General features: G+C 44.7%; 1 protein-coding gene across 3 annotated transcripts in view; it reads left to right on the top strand.

Moving 5' to 3' along the window:
* The window catches only part of DIP2A (DIP2 disco-interacting protein 2 homolog A (Drosophila)), a 150,183-nt gene that overhangs the window by 106,236 nt on the left and 24,431 nt on the right, over nucleotides 1-19,516 (top strand). For 2 of the 3 annotated variants that reach the window (XM_006893921.1, XM_006893920.1), the window contains exons 11-22: nucleotides 3,353-3,476; nucleotides 3,922-4,031; nucleotides 5,527-5,629; nucleotides 7,045-7,109; nucleotides 7,366-7,459; nucleotides 8,674-8,793; nucleotides 10,032-10,146; nucleotides 11,743-11,882; nucleotides 12,321-12,457; nucleotides 12,578-12,658; nucleotides 13,476-13,603; nucleotides 16,676-16,790. In XM_006893921.1, the coding sequence (XP_006893983.1) occupies nucleotides 3,353-3,476; nucleotides 3,922-4,031; nucleotides 5,527-5,629; nucleotides 7,045-7,109; nucleotides 7,366-7,459; nucleotides 8,674-8,793; nucleotides 10,032-10,146; nucleotides 11,743-11,882; nucleotides 12,321-12,457; nucleotides 12,578-12,658; nucleotides 13,476-13,603; nucleotides 16,676-16,790 (1,332 nt within the window). Of the gene's footprint in view, nucleotides 1-3,352; nucleotides 3,477-3,921; nucleotides 4,032-5,526; nucleotides 5,630-7,044; nucleotides 7,110-7,365; nucleotides 7,460-8,673; nucleotides 8,794-10,031; nucleotides 10,147-11,742; nucleotides 11,883-12,320; nucleotides 12,458-12,577; nucleotides 12,659-13,475; nucleotides 13,608-16,675; nucleotides 16,791-19,516 lie in introns of those variants that run through there. The other variant, XM_006893922.1, reaches the window with a different exon arrangement.

Raw genomic sequence — 19,516 nt, 5'->3', positions numbered from 1 at the left:
CTCCTTCTCCAGCAAAGCATCTGGTGGATTTGAACTGTACACCTCTGGGATTGTAGTGCAGCCTCTTGCCACTAGGCCATGAGCTCTCCCTTGTAGTCCTGATCTTCTTAAAGGAATGCTTCAAATTCTTTTCACTTTCAAATATCCCAGTCACAAAAGGACAAATACTGCATAATAGAGTGGGAATTGGGGAGAAATGGAGAAAAGAGGGAATAAATAATGAACACTGCTTTGGAACAAATGAGGGAAAGAACTGTTTAAAGGAATATATTTGCATGACAACAGTTCAGAATAAGAGCTGCATAGCAAAGTGAACTGGATTGAGGAGGGGAGGGAAGAAATTGTACAACATTGAATGATTAATTTTTTTTTAAGAGAAAGGCAAACTGGGGTGGGTAGGGAGGAAAACATGCAAAACTGAATGAATGGAAGTCTAAGTTTTCTGTAAACTTTCATTAAAATCACAAAAAATATTTATATATATAAATTATCTTCACTTTCAGCAAATTTGTGTCATTTGCATAATATAGGTTGTAGTTGAGTGACTTCCATCAAGCCTGATGCCATATTTTTCTTTATATATTGAGTTTCTCCAATTACTTACTCAGCATACAAATTAAATAGGTGTGAGGAAAAGATACAACCGTGGCAATACACCTTTTCTGATTTCAAACTATTTCTTGAATTATGCATAGGTTTCTCACAGGAACAATTAAGTCTTAGGAGATTCCCATTCTCTTAAAGAGCTCAGTTGATATTCTGTCAGTTCTGAGAGTCTTTTTTCACCAATGCCTTCAGCACAGCTTTGACTTCTTCCTTAAGTTTCATTAGGTCTTGATCATTTGCTGATTCCTGTAGTGGTTCCTTGTCAACCACTTCTTTTTGGCACAGATATTCTGTGTATTTCCTCATTATTTTCCTGATTGAATGCGTAAGTGTTGCATCTTGAGGCTTGGAAAATGCTGTGTATGTTCTTACCTTGTTTTCTTACATGATAGTTTATTTTACTGATAATTGATTCATGGAAATGCTTGCTGATAGATATAATTTAGATATTGTCTTAGTTATCTAGTGCTGGTATAATGGAAATACCACAGGTGGGTGAATTTAATAAAAATAAAATTATTTTCTAACAGTTTTAGAGACTAAAAGTGTAAATTCAGGGCAATAGCTCTAGGGAAAGCCTGTGTACGTGGATCTGAAGAAAGGTTTTTGTCTCTTTTGATCTTCAGATGAAAATTTCTCTTCTCCCATCTTTGCCTCTTTCATTTACTTGTGCATAGCAAAGTGGACTGGGGAATCCCTTTTATATATCAAAAAGGATTGATTTAAGACATAACCTATGCTAATCCTCATACTCCTACAAAGATAACCAATTTCCAAATGGGGTTATTAGCCACAGACATAGAAGCTAGCATTCCTAACACATGTTTTGAGGGGACACAATTCAGTTCCTAATAGATATAAATATCAATAATCTGACTTTTGGGGAAAAAATAACATAATTAATTAAGTTTTCTATAATTCTGCCCCAGGGTGAGGTGATGATTATTGTAAGCTTAAAACAAATATTCACAATTTCTGGAAGTAAAGTCTGCAAATTACACTTGTTTTTGCTGTTGAGTCAGAACTGACTCGTAGCTGACCTTCCACTGGGTTTCTCAGGGTATAAATTACATGTGTGGGAAGAGATTGTCCATCTTTCTCCTGTAGATCAACTGGTGAATTAAAATAACCAGAGAAGTGTGACCTTTGACTTAGAGTGTAACTGCCTATGGACTAGGCCACCAGGGTTGTGTACCCTCATGGCCTCGTGGTAAGAAGCTGCACTGCAATCCCCATGACAGGTTTCCTGAGATAAAGACGAACCATCACCTTCCACGCAATTTGCTGCCTCTGAAAATCCGCTGGACCACTAAGTTGATACTAACTTGATACTAACTTCACTGTACGTAATAACAACAAACCCCAGCAGCATATTTAAAAAGGGTTGTTGTTGTTAAATGCCACCAAGTTGAGTATGACCCATACATACAATAGCAACCCTATGAACAAAAGATCTGAACCCTATTCTATCCTGCACCATCCTCACACTTCCTGAAACATAGGAGGAACCCATTGTGGCAGTCACAGCATCAGTCCATCTGGTTGGGGGTCTTCCTCTCCTTTGCCCCTCTACCTGTCCCAGTATCATGTCTCTCTCCAAGGAGTAGCCCCTCCTAGCAACATGCCCAAAGTATGTGATGCAGGGCCTCATCATTTTTGCCTTAAAAGAGCACTCTGGCTGCAACTTCTCCAAGACATTCTTTTGGTCGTCTATGGGATGTCAGTGCTCTTCTCCAACACCACAGCTCAAAGGCATCGATTTTTCTTCTGTCAGCCTTATTCATTGTCCAGCTCTCAGATCAACAGCAAGTGATCAGAAAGACTTGGCCTGAATCAGATGCACCTAAGTCCTCAAACTGACATTGTTAATCAATAATTTGGAGAGGTCCCTAACTGCAGATTTTCCCAGTGCAGTGTGTCTCCTTATTTCCTGACTGCCAGTACCAAAGGTGTTAATTGTGGATCCAAGTAAAATAAAGCTGTTGACAGTTTCAGTCTCCTCTCCATTCATTATGATACCTGGTAAACAGTTACTAGAATATATTGATTCTTAGGGAGAAATTAGACATGTCAAAATTTCTATGATGAAAGGAACTCTGGTGTAGTGGTTAGAGTGGTCAGCTGATAACTAGAAGCCTGGCTATGGGAGTCCACCAGCTACTCTCTGGGAGAACAATGTGACAGGCTACGTCCACAGAGCTCTACAGCCTGGGAAACCCATTTATGTCACCATGAATCGGAATCCACTTGCTGGCAACAAATTTGGGTTTTTTTTAGTTTTGTAAAAAGAAAACTGAGACTGTGCTGAGGGACATAGATAAAGCAAAGTCTGACTAATGGAGATTTATACCTTATTTCTAAGTGAAATAGTTAATATTGTGAAAGACCAGGCCTGCACAGACTCATCTATGAATTTCAAACCTAATTCCAAATAGAAAGTTCAGTGCTGCTATTTTTGTGCTGATAAAATGCTTCTTAGTATAATTTACAAAAATAAACTTCCAGAACTAGCCTATCCTGATCTTTCTATATAATTGCATAAATAAAAACAAATTAATTGTTTTTCCCCAAAACTATTTAAATATTTTAAAATACATTTTTATTTTTATGAAAATACAATCATATATACAAACAGTAAGATTGAGTTTTGCTTGGAATCTATAAAGAACTCTGTTCCTGTGCCTGGGCCTGCCACAGTCCATTGTTTGGCATTGTGGCCCCAACGAGTTGTCTTTGTTTTCTGCAGGACGCCGGTAGCCAGCAGGTTGGGTTTCTGCTGGGCAGCTGTGGAGTTGCCCTGGCTCTCACCACTGATGCTTGCCAGAAAGGCCTCCCCAAAGCGCAGACTGGAGAAGTGGTGACCTTCAAAGGTGAGGCTCCAAGGCAGAAGGAAGTCAGTGTTGTAGTTATGTTCTTTGTTAAACTCTGTCTCTTAGGCATACTTCTCCAAGAATTAGACATTATTGAGTCCTACAGGTCTTTATAATGAAAATGTTGACCACTTTGTGAATGTCCATTTTTAGCAGATGACTTGTAAGCCCAGCTGGTTTCAGGTATCTAGATCAGTGCTATATGGTAGCCAATGACCATGTATAGCTATTAAAATTAAATAGGACAAAAAGTCCAATTCGTAAAACAACAGCTGTACAGTAAATTCTCAAAGCACTTTTTTTTAAAAAAAAAGTCCAATTTGTTAATTTCTCCACATTTGAAGTACTTAATCATTAGTAAATTGCCAGTAGGGATTTGGAATAGGGGAGCAAAGAGCTTTTGATGCTTACTTGTGCAGTGTTATATCGTGTTCACTATTGGCAGGTTGGCCACCCCTGGCCTGGCTGGTGGTTGATGGGAAGCATCTGGCAAAGCCTCCTAAGGACTGGCATCCGGCAGTCCAGGACACAGGGGACGGGACTGCCTATATAGAGGTAATGCAACTCTTTATGTCAGAAGTGTCCTGAGGCGGATCTCTAGTGATCAGGTTCTATTCTTCATAAGAGTATAAGCAGTTATGTATATATATTAAGCTTTCTCCTTATGTTTGTTTTACCTTTCCTCCAGCAATATAAAATGTTGTTCAGTATTGTTATGTGCCATCGAGTCATCTGCGGCTCATAGTGACCCTATGCACAGCAACCCTAAGCCCTGCTCTATCCCGTGCCAATCTTAGTGTCTCCTACACACCTATCCCCATGATCCCAGTCACTGAATCAATCCACCTCATCGAGGGTCTTCCCCTCCTGCACTGTCCCTCCATCCTCCCAAGCATGATGTCCCTCTCCAAGGACTGGTCCCGCCTTATAACATGTCCACAGTATGTCAGATAAAGCCTCAGAATCCTTTCCTCCAAGGAGCAGCCCGGTTTAATCCTTTCCAGGATAAATCTGTTTGTTTTCTTAGCAGTCTGTGGTACATTCAATATTCTTCTCCAGCACCATAGCTCAAAGGCATCAATTCTCCTTCTATCATACCTAGTCATTGTCTAGCTTTCTGATGCATAACAAGTAATTGCAAAGACCATGGCCTGTATCAGGCACACCTTAGTCTCTGGTCTGACATCATTGCTCTTTAGTACTTTGGAAAGGTCTCTGACAGCAGACTTTCCCAGTGCAATTTGTCTTTTAATTTCCTGGCTGCTGGTACCAAGAGTGTTGATTGTAGAGCCAGGCAAACGGAAACTGTTGACAGTCTCAATCTCTTCACCATCCATCATGATGCTGCCAATCAGCGCAGGGGTGAGAATCTTTGTTTTCTTGATGTTGAGCTTCAATCCATATTGAAGGCTGTGGTCCTTGACCTTCTGCAGCAAGTGCTTCAGGTCTGCCTCAGTTTCTGCAATACTATTGCATTTATTTTAGTCTTTGCTTAGCTAATTTGTCCCTAACTGGCTTCCCTGAGGCAGTATTTTATATGTTCTATGAGGAAATTTCTTTGAGAAAATAGTTCTTGAAGAGGTGCTCAAGGAGCAAGTGTTTTAGGAGGAAGGGGTTTTTGTTTCTTTTTGTGACAGAGTCTGTGAGGAAAGTATGCATTGAGCAAATTTTCTCTGAGGAAGCCTTCCTACATCATTTCTAGAGGCACCTTCCCTGGAATAAAGCATGGGGACTGTAATCTGAAAGAAGTCTTCTCATGGATGAGGGCATAAAAATGCACTCTGATCTTCTAAGACAATCTGTGGAATAGATCATCTTCTCTCCATTCTGTGTCCTTGTTGTCAGTGTGCACCATCGAGTCAGAACCGACACATAGCTGACCCTCCGGTGGGTTTTCAGAGGCAGTTAATCACGAGGGAGGAGATTGCCCGCGTTTGGGATTGCCCTGCTACTTCTTGCCACTAGTCTGCCAGGGCTCCCTATCACACCTTCTGTCTCCTGTTGTCTCAAAAATCATTACATAACAGATTCTTTGTTAATTCTTTTAAAGTATAAAACCAGCAAGGAAGGAAGTACTGTGGGGATCACGGTGTCTCACTCGTCCCTGCTAGCACAGTGCCGTGCTTTGACCCAGACGTGTGGGTACTCTGAAGGTAAGGGCTTGCTTGGTGACAGCGTGGGTGGGCTTCTCCAGCTGAACGTCCTGAGGTCCTTCACCAGGAACTGTTGTGGTCAGAATCCATCACTGGGTTGCACTTTTGCCCTTTAACCCAGTTGTGCCACGCAAAGAGAAGCTTTGGTGCCCATTAGCTTCTCTGGTGTATTAATCTGGCAATAGATAGCTTTTTCGTCTGTGAGCTACATCTCCTAGTTGCTGTGGCCTTTGCTTAGGAACCACCGCTGCTTATAGCCCTGGGCTCTTTGAAGGTGCTCACACCCCTTTTTGTTCATCAATAAAACATGAATATGAACTTTGTAAATAAGCCAGTATAAAATAAAAACAAAATAAGAATTTTATAAAAACAACAACACAAAAACAAACAAGCAGTCCAGAGCTGGATCCATATAGAGGACAAAGCTGGGGGCGCCAACCAGAAAGGTGCACAAGGAACCATTGATGTCTGCGCCTACTGCAGCTTTCTGACATGTACTCAGTGCTTATCCCTTCTGGGTAAGAATATGGAAACAAGAAAAGGCAAAATTCTGAAGATAGTGGCATAAACTGCTGGAACTTATTGAAGAAAGTTAGCACCTAAGGCTCTAAGACAGGATACTGGCCTCTGGGGGTGTGATGTGAGCCAAAAAGCAATCTGGGTGTAGAGTTGTGGGTTGTTGCACATTGCTGTCTGCTCTCGACCAACTCACACATGACCCTCCAGTGGGTGTTTGTTGTTGCTGTTGTTGTGTACCACTGAGTCAGAACCAACTTGTAACTGAACTTCCAGCGGTTATTCTCAATTTAATTTCATGGGGCATGGTTGTCCATCCTTCTCTCACGAAGCACCTGGGGGATTTGAACCATTTACCTTCTTCCCGCGGGTGTTTAGAAGCTGTAAACGGCACTTGAGCCGATTGCCCATCTTTTGCCCATGGAGCCATGGGTTCACTCAAACTGTTTGCCTTTAGGTTGGAAGCACACCTTCTTACTTACTGGCCCACCAGAGCTTCCTCCTATTGAGAACAAGAGTTAACTAAATATCCATGTTAATACCTCATCCCCACATCTTCATGCTGAAAAGAATATTTACCCAAAATATATGATGAAAATGTGTAATGATACTTCCTATAGTTTCCTTGGAATAAAAGATTGCTTAAATTAAAAGATTAGTGAGCAGTGTAGTACTATATTTCAATCCAAAATTGTGTGACCTTCTGCTTTTATGTTTTTTCAGTAATTTGAATGGATAACCAAAAATTAATTGACTAGTGCATGATATTTGGAAATAATGCACGTCTTTTAAAACTTTCATCAATGATGTGCTTGTCTAAGAATTTGTCAGAATTTCAAGATGCACAGAGCTTTTGAAGGGAGTTGTCCAGTAGTTTAACCATCTCTGTCCACTTTCAGCTGAAACATTAACAAATGTGCTGGATTTTAAAAGGGATGCTGGTCTGTGGCATGGAGTGTTAACGGTGAGTGTTGTATGTTGAATGATCTAAGTGTCAGAAGAAGAGATTCTAACATTTTCATATCAATATTCGGTGCTAACCCTCTCAGATAATGTAATTAATCTTTAAGTGTGTACTAAGTGATATGCTTGCAATGTTATGTTAGAAATGTATCTACTTAATTGACTTCTGCCTTTTCTGGTTTAGCTTACTACTTCACTTTTCTGGAGGTTGAGGGAAGGCTCAGTTTATCCCTTGAACAAATTCATTTCTTCTCCAGAGCGTCATGAACAGGATGCACGTCATCAGTATTCCTTACGCTCTGATGAAAGTCAACCCACTCTCCTGGATTCAGAAAGTGTCTGCGTACAAAGGTAATGTGGCATGGCTGCATGAGTCACTCTTGTGATAAGGAAATCTCTCTGAATTACATATAATGATTAAGGAAAAAAATATAACCAGCGCTGAAACCCAGAGCTGTGGTGGGAGAAGCCTGTGTGGCTTGCATTTGTCCAGGCTGTCATGATCCTGCCTTTTGAACCCTGTTGTGTAGCTGGCCGTGAGCCCTGACTGCTTGTCCCAGGGAAGTGCTCAGCAATGTACTGTGGTGTGGTCCAGACTCTTGACTGCACTCTTTTTCAAGAATTACTATAAGTCGCATTCAGTTCTCTCTTTTTTCACCAAGTTTTGAAATAATTTTAATATGAAGTCAGTATATTCTCTTGGCCATTGGTGGCAAAGCTACTTACTTATACAAAAGAATGTTGCTTTCAACAGTCAGTCTGTATCTCTAGTAACTCCGAAAAGTTCCCAGCCCACCCTTCCTAGCAGGACAGTTCCACGCCCTTGGAGGAGCGAGCAGGAGTGCCTTGCATGTCAGTGCAGTGGGAGGCTCGCCCTCTGCCCCATGGGCCGAGCACTCCATGATGTAGCCAGGCTTTTCCCTCTTTACCTTAGCTGATCCTAGGCCTTCCTGCTTGTCCGTTTTGCCTTTGCTAATTGTAATTTAGCACCCTGGCCACAGTGTATGCTCTTCAGGTGCATTTCCAGGTGTGACTTGTGGTCTGCAGAGCAGCTGCTCTTTGGTCCCACTTTATGGAGGAAATACAAAGATGGGGATAGAGGGAGATGAGGGACTTGTTAGGTCGTATAGCAGAGATCAAGGCCCAGGCTGTTCAAGTCCTCCTGTATTTTCTGCTTCCTCCCATCTCTGTGGAGACTTCCCAAGCTTCCAGATGTGAGCAGATGACACAGTTGGCTGCACCCCTGAGTACAATAAAGGGCCCTTAACACAGACTTAGTAACTGCAGAATAACAGCATGACACAAGATGTAAAAAGAGCAAAATGAAGCTCTGACAAAATGAAAGTTGAAAATGAGTTTGATTTCATTGTATCTGAAACTCCACAGTTTAATTTTAAGTAAGAAGGGCCTAGCATAGGTTAGTCTGCATTCTTGACACTGGGGAGAGGGCATGAGAGTGGAAGATGATTCACTTCTTCCCCCGTCTGTGGGTACACAGTGCTGTGTGTGTGTGTCCATGATGTTCAGGGATGTCTGTGTGACACGGACACCTGTCTCCTCTGCAGCTCGAACAGCCCTGGTGAAGTCCCGAGACATGCACTGGTCTCTCCTAGCCCAGCGAGGCCAAAGGGACGTCAGCCTCAGCTCTCTGCGCATGCTGATTGTGGCAGACGGCGCCAACCCATGTGAGTACGTGACCACGTCCACAGTCCTCTCTTTCATCCTCATCACGTAATGTCCAGATGGACCAATGTCATGCTTATAGACTCTCCTGGGCTAAACAAACACACACACACACCATTAAAAAAAAGAGAGAGAATGCTCTGCAGCAGTGTCACACAGAATAGAAATGGTCCGCGGTACTTTGACCCAGGAGTCTCTTTTTGGCAAATCATAAGGTGTTTTTGCTACTTGTCAACAATGAGTTTGAATTTGGAGTTTAATCCAAAAGCAGCCAGCTATATTAATGATAGGCATTTGCCTAATAGAAAGGTGATTTTTCTTAAAATACTCCCTTCATAAAGCTCTCCTGTGAGCCTCATCTGGGTACCATGCTCCTCCCTGCACCCCAGCTCCTCTGGCTCCCAAGCCTGACTTCTTCCTCCCGCAGGCTGTCCGTGTAGACAGCTCTGTGCAAGTGCACCTTTGTTTTCCCGCTTCCCTGTGCCCCCCAGAGCAAAGCTGTGCCGCCCTGAGCTCTCCAGCACTTGATATGGATTTAGAGTCGTAGTCTGAGCGATGTGGTCATTGGCTATAAGTCTGACCTTGAGACCAGGCCCCTCTTTCTGGGACCCTGTCTGGGCACACACATTATGCTGACTGATGGGGTTCCTTGGACAGTCGTTGTCCTTCCCCAGGACCAGCACAGTGCTCATGCCTGCAACCAGGCCTTATTGTTGATTTGTGCCCTGCCTGTTGTGTGGGGGAAGGGACCGGCAGCCCCCGACGGAGCCCTGAGGCTCGCATAGGTTTGCATCACCAGCCTCTCAAGGCTGAGCATGTGCTTGTGCTGTATGTGAGGGGAGCTACCTGGTGCTGAGGGCAGACCTCCAGCCATGACTTCGGAGAGGTGCATCGTTCTGGAAGAGGTACTCCATCTGGAGAATGCATGAGTATTCCTCTCCACGCCAGGCTCACCGGTGTCTCCGTGTAGACCTGTGCATCGTGCTTGTGCTGGGCCGATAGGGTCTTGACTACGTGGAAGGAAGGATTGAGCCGCGTATGTGAGACATTTTCAGAAGTGGGCTGTGATGAGCAGTGTCCATCTCCCACTGTTCACTGAGAGCTTGCCCCATAGCGATTGCTGTCCTGTATTGTCGCCATGCGTCAGCATCAAGTCCAAACACAGGGTAACATGTGACTTGGGCAAGATGACCTCTCCCCTTGCCACCTCCCTGTGACCTGTCCTCTTTGTCACTTCCAGGGTCCATCTCCTCCTGTGATGCCTTCCTCAACGTCTTCCAGTCCAGGGGCCTGAAGCCGGAGGTCATCTGCCCCTGTGCCAGCTCCCCCGAGGCCCTCACAGTGGCTGTGCGAAGGTAGGCTGTTCTTGGACACCTGTCCACACAGACCCTCGTCCCCTTCCAGGTCCAGGTGTTGATTTGCCAACTGGACAGTAGACGGGGCAGACCTGTTACCTGCATGCTTGTTCTCAGACTCCTGTGTAGCACATACTATAGGCAGCATGGTCGGGGCAGCCAGCAGGTTGTCACCCTATCCCTACAAGAGTCAGCCTCAAACCAAGAATTCAGAAAAGCTTTGTTTTGAATGTTATTGTTGTGTGCTGTTGAGTTACCGCTGACTGATTTCTGACCCTCTGGTGGTGGGTTTCGGAGGCAGTAAATCGCACAGGAGGAGATTGCCCATTTTTCTCCTGTGGAGCAGCTGGTGAATTTGAAACTCATACCTTTGCATTGGCATCCCAGCTCCTTACTCCTTAAGCCACCAGGACTTCCTTGTTTTGAATGAGATGTCAGCATTTCTAGGGTCAGTCTCCATCAGTCCCAAAGGCCTGAGGTTCGAATCTCTTAGGAAGCCCCTACCTGGTGTCCTGAGCACTAGCCCTGCCCTAAAAGGGACCTGCTACCCTTGTGGCACCTCAGAGCCCGCCAGAGACCGATAGTGACATGAACATGCCTTTGCCACCACACCAGTCCTTGGACCTCGTCCTCATGAGAGTTTTTATAGCCCAGTTGTTCCCCTCTGCCCTGGAGTACTCTCCTGCAGCCCACCCTGGGCCAGCCCTCCTCGTGCCTGTGGACCTGGGCCAGTGTGCTCACAGTCAAATGTGTCTTCTGTGTTGGTTCTTCGTACCCAACTCAGCATTTATCTTACAGTCTTTTATCATATTTATACAGAAAGTAGTTTGTGCTGACACATATGCAGATGATACTAAGTAGTCTTAAATTTTTTAAGCCCCAACTTAGCATCATGATGACACCCTTTAATCACAACTGTAAACTTTTCTTCATCCCTTTGACTGTAGGAGGCTTCTTTGTGTAGTGTTATAGATTTTCTCTTTTAACCGAGGAGGAGGTAAGGGCTTTTGTTTTCCAGTGTCCTGGTTACCGTAGCTGCATGAGCAGCCTGTGACTCAGATGTGGTGGTGAAGCCACGGCCCCACTGTGCTCAGACTCAGGTCCTGTGTGGGTCAGGAGATGGGAGGACCCTGCCGCGCAGTCCACCTTTAGGGTTGGAACCACCTGAGTGATTGACATCCTCTGTGGGGCTGCCCAACTTCTCCCCACGTGGTCGCAGCTCTCCCTAACCTCCCTGGTCCTCACACGAGGCAGCCACAGCACAGCTGCACTGCCTGGCTGGCTGCTCCTCTCACCTGCCACACAGGTCCAGACAGTGTCCCAAAACAAAGAGGAGACTTGGTTGGCCTTGGTGCCCTGGCCCTGGAGGCCACACAGCACCACTTCTCCTGTGGTCATGGGCCCTCTTCATCTGGGGAGAAGGCAGATACCCCCTCCCCTGACCTAGCACACTGTCCACCATGCTGTTTCTCCACAACTCGTGGATGGGCACCCAGGAACGTCAGTACTATGACTCTTAGGCAAAGGAAGTTCTGCCTATTTCTTTTGGAGTTTCTCTTCACCCCTGCAGTGACAGGTGATGGTTCTGTTTTCCAGGCCACCTGATCTGGGGGGGCCTCCTCCAAGAAAAGCTGTCCTGTCAATGAGTGGTCTCAGTTACGGGGTGATCCGAGTTGACACCGAGGAGAAGCTGGCGGTGCTGACTGTGCAGGATGTCGGCCAGGTGATGCCGGGAGGTAAGAGTGCCTCCGAGGAACATCTGGTTCTGCACGTTCTCATATGGCTCTCAAAGGAGCCAGGCCTCCCGGAGTGGACACTGTGCTGTTTAGAAGCTCAAAGTGGAGGATTTGAAACATGCTTCTCAATGCAAATGGGAAATCAGCTAGAAAAAATGTATGCCATGCACATCCTGAAGACTGTTCTTATGGGAGCATGTTCTGTTGTTCACCATTGAGTTGGAACTGACCCATTGCTGACCCCCCTGTAGGTTTTCAGAGGGGGTTAATTGCACAGGATGAGAGTGCCTATCCTTCTCCCACGGAGCAGCTGGTGGTCTTGAACCACATGCTGTATCCAAAATACTTTCACACCTGCAGATGCAGAGAAAGTCAGTCTTGGTGAAGGATCCATTTGATGTGTTCTTTGTTTATGATTTTGAGTCTTTTCTCTCTCAGCTAACGTATGTGTGGTGAAGGTTGAAGGCACCCCTTATCTCTGTAAAACGGATGAAGTTGGAGAAATCTGTGTCAGCTCCTGCGCCACAGGCACAGCTTACTACGGGTTGATTGGGATCACGAAGAATGTCTTTGAGGTCTGTGCCTTTCCTGGGTTTTGTTACGTCACGTTCTAGGCACTTCCCGGCCACCTGAAGCATGACGTGCGTCTACAGGAACTTGCTTTCAGTCTGACACCCTCTCTGTGTTCTCTGCAGACTGTCCCGCTCACGGCAGGAGGTGCTCCTGTCTCTGACAGGCCATTCACCAGAACTGGGCTGCTGGGCTTCATTGGACCGGTGAGTGCATCTCTGGACACCAAGACCCTCAAGCAGGGAGGTGGACTTTCTCATTAGAGCAGCTGGACGTGGGTCAGGGCTGGCTGTGGCACCTTGGTCAGTTCCTTCAGCCTCCCCTGTCATTACTTCATCAACGAGGGACGAGGGCTGACCATAGACAGTGGTCAGCTCCTTCTGGTTTCCCTTGCCTATAGCTTTGTCAGTGAGGAATTGTGCCAGCATTTCTGTGGAGCTACACGTGGTCATAGATGGACTTACTTGGGACAGAAGCCCTGGTGTTGAGGACAGAGGGCTGTAGATTTTGTTGAGTTTGTAATGGATGGGGTGGTAGGCACATGGGCATTTATTTTGTCATCTTTCTCCATAGCTGTCAGAAATACTTTCGAATACCTCTCTCTGTAGCACTTTAGCCCATGGGTGCTCATCCAGGGTGATTTTCCCTCTGAGACATTAAACAGCCCCTGGAGATTTTTTGATTGTCATAGTAAGGGTGGTGGCTTTCCTGACACTTTAGGCTAACTGGACACCAGGGTGCTGCTGGACACCTACAAGATACAGGATAACTGCCTGGAGTCCCGTGGTCCTGAGTATCACTGGAGCAATGTGGGGACCTCCCCTTGTACAGCAGTGTCTGTCGTTCTTCACCCAGACTTTCGCCCCAGCCCCCCACATCCTCTTCTGTGAGCCTTTCCTTCTGCCTAGTCCTCTGCTGCACTTGAGCTGTGTGCAGGTCCCACCCAGGCTATAGGCGCCCTTAACCCCACAGTGCCACAGCACTGCCTGTCCGTGCTGTGCTGACTGGCGTCCTCACTCCCAGGACAACCTGGTCTTCGTCGTGGGCAAGCTGGATGGGCTGATGGCGGTTGGCGTGCGCAGACACAGCGCAGATGACGTGGTGGCCACTGCGCTGGCCGTGGAGCCCATGAAGTTTGTCTACAGAGGCAGGTGATGCTGGCGGGCCCCATGTGTGTGCTTCAGTCCCCCCTGGCTAAGGTTTCAGAAGAGTGTCTGGAGGGCATAGAGAGGCCTTTACAGTTGAACATACAAAACCTGGTATTTATATACATCAGGAAATATCATAATAAGATAAAAAGAAAAGCCATGTAATTATGGAAAGACTGCCAGAATAACTCCTCTCCCCTCCCACAGTTTATTTAATAGTTCCTTAAAATAACTGAATCTGAATCTGCAATTGGGCAGAGGAACAGGGAGAATGGTCAGTCTCAAAGGAAGACAAGAGTAAGAGCCAATGAAAACGCATATTAAAACCGTAAAGTATCATGTTGTCTGTAAAATCACCACAACTAATTCTGGTTGCCACAGGTGTAGTGAGACAAACAGGATCCTAGGTTGCTCCCACAGGTAGAACTTATACCATCTTTCTGTGAGTATTGAGCATGTACCTTGAGGAGTTTTGGGGTTTTTCTGTTTAGTAGATCTAAAACTCTGGAACTAGGCCTGTTTGATCAAGGGCAAAGGGACTGGAATTCACACAGCCCTGTCCATCTTTCTCCTGAGGAGTGGCTGGTGAATTTGAACTACCAGCCTCTTGATAAGCAGCACAGTGTGCTACTGCTATGCCACCTGGGCTCCCTAGAAATAGTAACAATATGACATAAGAACAAGAAACCACAGCAGAATAGTTGTTTAGACAAGGAGCACAATGGATGGGATAAATAGGGTGGAAAGAGGAGAGTGAATTAATAAATTGGGAATCCTGATTAAGGCAGAGCTCTAAAAGTAATTAACTAGAAAGCTTCAAAAGAAAGATTACTCTTGAAAGCCAACCATGTCAGTTGGCATAAAATAGTTCACATGGACAGAGCTCTCTATTGTACTGTGGTGAGTAGTGACCAGGATCTTAAAAACTGGCACATGGCTCTGTAAGATGCAATCATTAGTCTCTCTGTCCAGAGTGAAGAACAGTAAAGAAAACCAAAGACTCAGTTAATCCAAAGGACTTACTGGACCACACAGATTACAGCTTTGAGTGGCTTGGAGCTAGAAAAACTAGATGGTGCCTGGTCACAACCCTGACCACGCTGATAAGGATCACAGTAGGAAGGCCTGGACAGAGAGGGAGAAAAACATCGAGAGCAAAATGAAAACTCATAAAGAAGACTATATGTGCTGACCTAGTAGAGACTGGTGGAACCCACAAGCCATACAGCACCCTTCAAATCTGGAACTGAGCCCACTCCCAGAGGTCCCCTTCCAGCCAAACAGTAGACAGGCCTACAAAGCGATTCTCACTCAGGAGGATCACGCTTCTCAAACATTTAGCTGTACGAGGCCAAAAGGGTGGTGTTTACCCTAAAAACTGCCCAGAAGAAGCAGGAAGGGGTGGAAAAGAAGAACACATGGAAGTGGAGAACTCAGGGAAGAAATGGGAAAGAGTACTGCTACATTGATATGATTGCAACTAATGTCAAAGTGTGCATAAATTATGGAACAGAAAGGTAATTTGTTGGACAATTAAAACAGACATGGGGGGGGAAAAAGAATGAACTGGGGAGGAGGGTAGAGAGAATGGTGCAGCAATGAAGGAATGAAAACCCAAAATCCCTGTAAATGTTCATTAAAACTAATAAAATTTAATAATAATAAAAAAATTAGAATAAAGAGTAATAATCAGACAGAAAAAAAAAGGTAATTTGTTCTGTAAACTTCCCCTCAAATCACAGTTTAAAAAGGCATGTGGGGTGAGCTTAGAAATAGAGGGAGAAAGAAAGTGGGGAGATTCTGTGAGTATGGTGGGGGTTTCTGTAGGACTGAGAGGGTCCACAGAGACCCAGCAGCACAGTGGCATCTAGTGCTGTGAAGGGACAGTGGCCATGCAGCGGCTGTGTGCTCTTGATACTCTGCAGTGGACAAATGCACCAGCTACGGACAGTGGGTGGTGTGTTCACATTTTTTAACCTGAGTGGCCATCAGAGTTGTCATGAAAATGTGTGTGTAAATTGAGAACAGTCTTGGGTATGCAGGTTTCAAGAATTTTGTTAGAAAAAAGGCACATAAAATATTTTCAGATGAGGAATAAATTACAAAGTGCCCGAAAGGTGTTTGGAAGTAAGAAAATCAAATACTTGGTAAGCTTTGTCACATGAAACTGTGTGCCAGCCAGAGAAAGACTTAATTCTGACGATATTAACATAGTGGTTTGATTGGGACATTAGGTCTTATAAAGAAAAAGAGGGAGATCAACAGCAAGCTTACCAGAAGAAAGAGGCAGTGCAGGAACATGGGAGGAGCAAAGAAATTCTTAAAACAAGCATTCATTGCTATCAGATTGGAACTGAGTCATAGCTGACCCTCCATTGGGATTCCAAGGCAGTAAATGACACAGAGGAGATTGCCCGCCTCTCTCCTGAGGAGCTGCTGGTGGATTTGAACCGCCCGAGAGGCATAGTCTTGCAGCTATAGCTGCCCAGCTCTCTGTGAACTCTGTCATCAGAATGCCTTTAAAGCAACAGAAGGAAACAATACACCAATAGTAACATAAAATGAAAAGGTTAGCCCGTTGGTTAAAAACAGTTAACTGACACTGTTGGGTGTTGTCGCGGTGACTACAGCTCCCGGCCACCCTGTGTACAGCAGATTGGAACGTTGCCCTGACCTGCGCCTTCCTTACTGTATCTGATGTGCTCCAGCCTGTTGTTACAGTCACTGTGTCAGTCTTCCTGTTGAGATTTAACTCATTACATTAAAAATGGAATTCATTTCTGTTTAGAAGTTTTAGACAAAAAATTTTTGCACAGAAAAAATTATTACATGTATGAACATTAGAATCAAGGATAATTTTCTTTTAAAAATGTGTGCCTCGTTATTTGTTTTTCCCTGAGGTCCCTTTTCTGTGAATTGAGACTTTCTCCAACCATAATACAAAAGATTGACATAGCAAATGACTTCACAACTTCTTAGTGAGCAGCTCATACTTTGTGAGTTTCTGAATCCAGTTGTTTCTGTGCTTCCTTCTCCCCTTCCGCCACGCATTCACACGCGCGTCTTCTGCTGTAGGATAGCCGTGTTCTCTGTGACAGTGCTGCATGATGACCGCATCGTCCTGGTGGCAGAGCAGCGGCCTGATGCCTCGGAGGAGGACAGCTTTCAGTGGATGAGCCGGGTGCTGCAGGTGGGCGGCCGTTCCTCGTCTCTGCTCGCCTCCTGGCCTCTGTCTGAGTCCTCTGGCTGCCCTCCCTCCTCACCTGTGTCCTCTTTCCTCACCTCTCTTCCTTCCTGCTGCTCTCTCTCCTGACCTGTCTGTCCTCCCTCAATCTCAGCAACCTTTCTTGGCCTGTTGAGCTATGTGAGGTTCAAATGTATCTCTCATGGCTCTGTTTTCAATTTTTCAAATTGCATGTAATATTCCCCATTTCATTCCTGCATGTAGAGTTTGTGTTCTGCCCTCCTTGCCACAAGTTCTTTCCTTTCTCTAGGTAGGCTTTTGAACATATCCCACCTTTTATAATTTTACTGGGCAGGCCAGATCCCCATTGTCCTGTGTGTGATTGGTGAGTTTGACTAGATGAGACCTTCTAGCCTGTTGGCACTAAGGATCCTGGTGACTTCCTGGTAAGCATAGATGGTTAAGAGCTCAACTACTTGCTAAGAGGTTGGCTATTGGAGCCCGCCACAGGCACCTTAAAAGACACATCTGATGAAGGACTTTTGATTAGATAGAGTCTCGGAAACCCTAGGGAGCAGTGATATTCTGCACACATGAGGTCCCCAGGAGTCAGAATAAACTCCACAGAAACTAACAGCAGCAGTAGGAGTTCAACTCTGTCCTCCTTTGCCTGTACAGAACTGACATTATATAAATGTGTGTTCTGTTAGGCTTAAATGACCAGCATTTTGTATGCTGGTCATTTTGTATGTAAATAATATGTCATTATTTGTTAACTGTATAATAGGCCCATGGGGGAGCTCTGGTGGCCTAGTGGCAAGAAGCTGCACTGCAATCCCAGAGGAACACGGTTCGAATCCACCAGATGCTCTGCCTGAGAAGGAGGCGCAATATCCTCCTGTACCAGTCAGATCTGATTTGACGGTACACGCACACAAAATAATAAAAAAATTAAAAAAAAAAAAATAGGCCCAAAAAGGTGTTCTCCATTTACCTTAGACTAGGTTCTCAAGAGAAGAAAAACCAATGAAACTTTATATACATATCTAGAAAGAGAGAAGGATCAGTTTATCTGAAGGAAACGGGCTGTGCATTGGTAGAAGGTAGTAAATCCCAAGTCCAAGGGTCAGGCGTCATGCTAGAGGTTTCTCATGGAACTGTCGGGTTTGACAGACCCAACACCAGCAGGACAGATGGCATGCCAAGCTGATGAATCCAAGGTTGACAGATCAGGTGATCTGCTAGTTCAAGTTCAAAGAACCAGAGATGATAAGCCAGATGGAAAATCCCAACTGAGTAAAAGAGCAGACGTCTGTATAAATTTGATGTAGGTCATACCATGATGAACTACCTTTCAGCTAATTGGCTGCTCATAGCAGTTCTCATCCAGGGAATTACAGTGTTTCATCCTGAGCTCATAAAATGAATAAAGGTGTATAAGCAACCAAGTTAACTCACAACCTTAGATGTCACACCTTTAGAATGACTTAAAATGAAATTGTAATAGAGTCTGAGTAGACCAACCCCTCAGGGCTACACTGAGGAGAAATGAGAACTTGTACACATTTTTAGGTTTTTTTTATTTGTGTGAGTATAAGTTTTAGTTTTAGGCTTTCCCCCCTATCTTTACTGCCTTAGGTTAAATGTCATTCTCTCAAAGAGAACTTCTCTTGCAGAATCTTTTTTCCTCTCTGCACTTTATTTTTGTTTTATGTTGGTTTGCATAGAAAATTCATATACATTGTGTATCATTCATGTTCATGGCATTTCACACATTCCATCATTCATTGTGTTTCAAACAATCACTCATATACATTGTGTTTTAGAACATTAATTTCCACTGATCTATGCCTATTACACCATCTTTTCAGATCCTGATTGGATCTTTCCCGGTTTCTTCACACAAATCCCTCTGCCCACCACACTCTGTTATCCTAGTGATTTCCTAACTTGTACACTTTTATGCAGGTTGTTTTTCTAACATTTGAAAGAATGTTGTTGTTGACTACTGTTGAGTGGGAACTAACCCACAGCTGACCTTCCAGCAGGTTTTCAGAAGCAGTAAATTTCACGGGAGGAGATTGCCCATCCTTATCCCACAGAGCAGTTGGTGGCCTTGAACTACGTGCCTTTCGATTGCAGTGCAGCTTCTTGCCACTAGACCACCAGCACTCTCAAGAATAGCACTGCAAACCCCAAATTACTCAGTTCTAGGCTGATGCTGTTGTATTTACTAATCACACACCTCTCCATCTCATACTCCTTCAGGCATCCAATTCAGGCATGCCTTACAGACTAACCGTCACCTCTGTACCTAAGTTTTATGTCTTTCACCAAGTGTTGAACTAGTGTACACTAGGTTCTTTGCTTTATTGTTGTTGTTGTTATGTGCTTTTAACACATTGCTGCACACTTTTAAATTGACGACAGTGCTTAGAAACACATTTTTTTCAATGTATTACTGTCATTTGTGTGGGAATGTGTTCAGGTGCTTGTGACTCATAGTGACCCTGTGTACAATATCTCTGAACCCTGCTTTATCCTGAGCCAACCTTACTGACACTTCTAACTCCATTACCCCAGTTACTGAATCAGTTCTTCTCACTGAGGGTCTTCCTCTCTTGTGCTGTTACTCTCCAAGGACTGGTCCCTCCTTGTAACATGCCCAGAATATGTCAGACTGAGCTTCAGAATCCTTGCCTCCAAGAAGCAGCCTGGCTTCACCCTCTGCA

Source organism: Elephantulus edwardii, unplaced genomic scaffold, assembly GCF_000299155.1.
Source record: "Elephantulus edwardii isolate Elephantulus edwardi_28Jun2011 unplaced genomic scaffold, EleEdw1.0 scaffold00133, whole genome shotgun sequence".
Taxonomy (NCBI): Eukaryota; Metazoa; Chordata; class Mammalia; order Macroscelidea; family Macroscelididae; genus Elephantulus; species Elephantulus edwardii.
The sequence above is the reverse complement of the archived record's forward strand: the minus strand, read 5'-3'. Positions and strand labels throughout refer to the sequence as shown.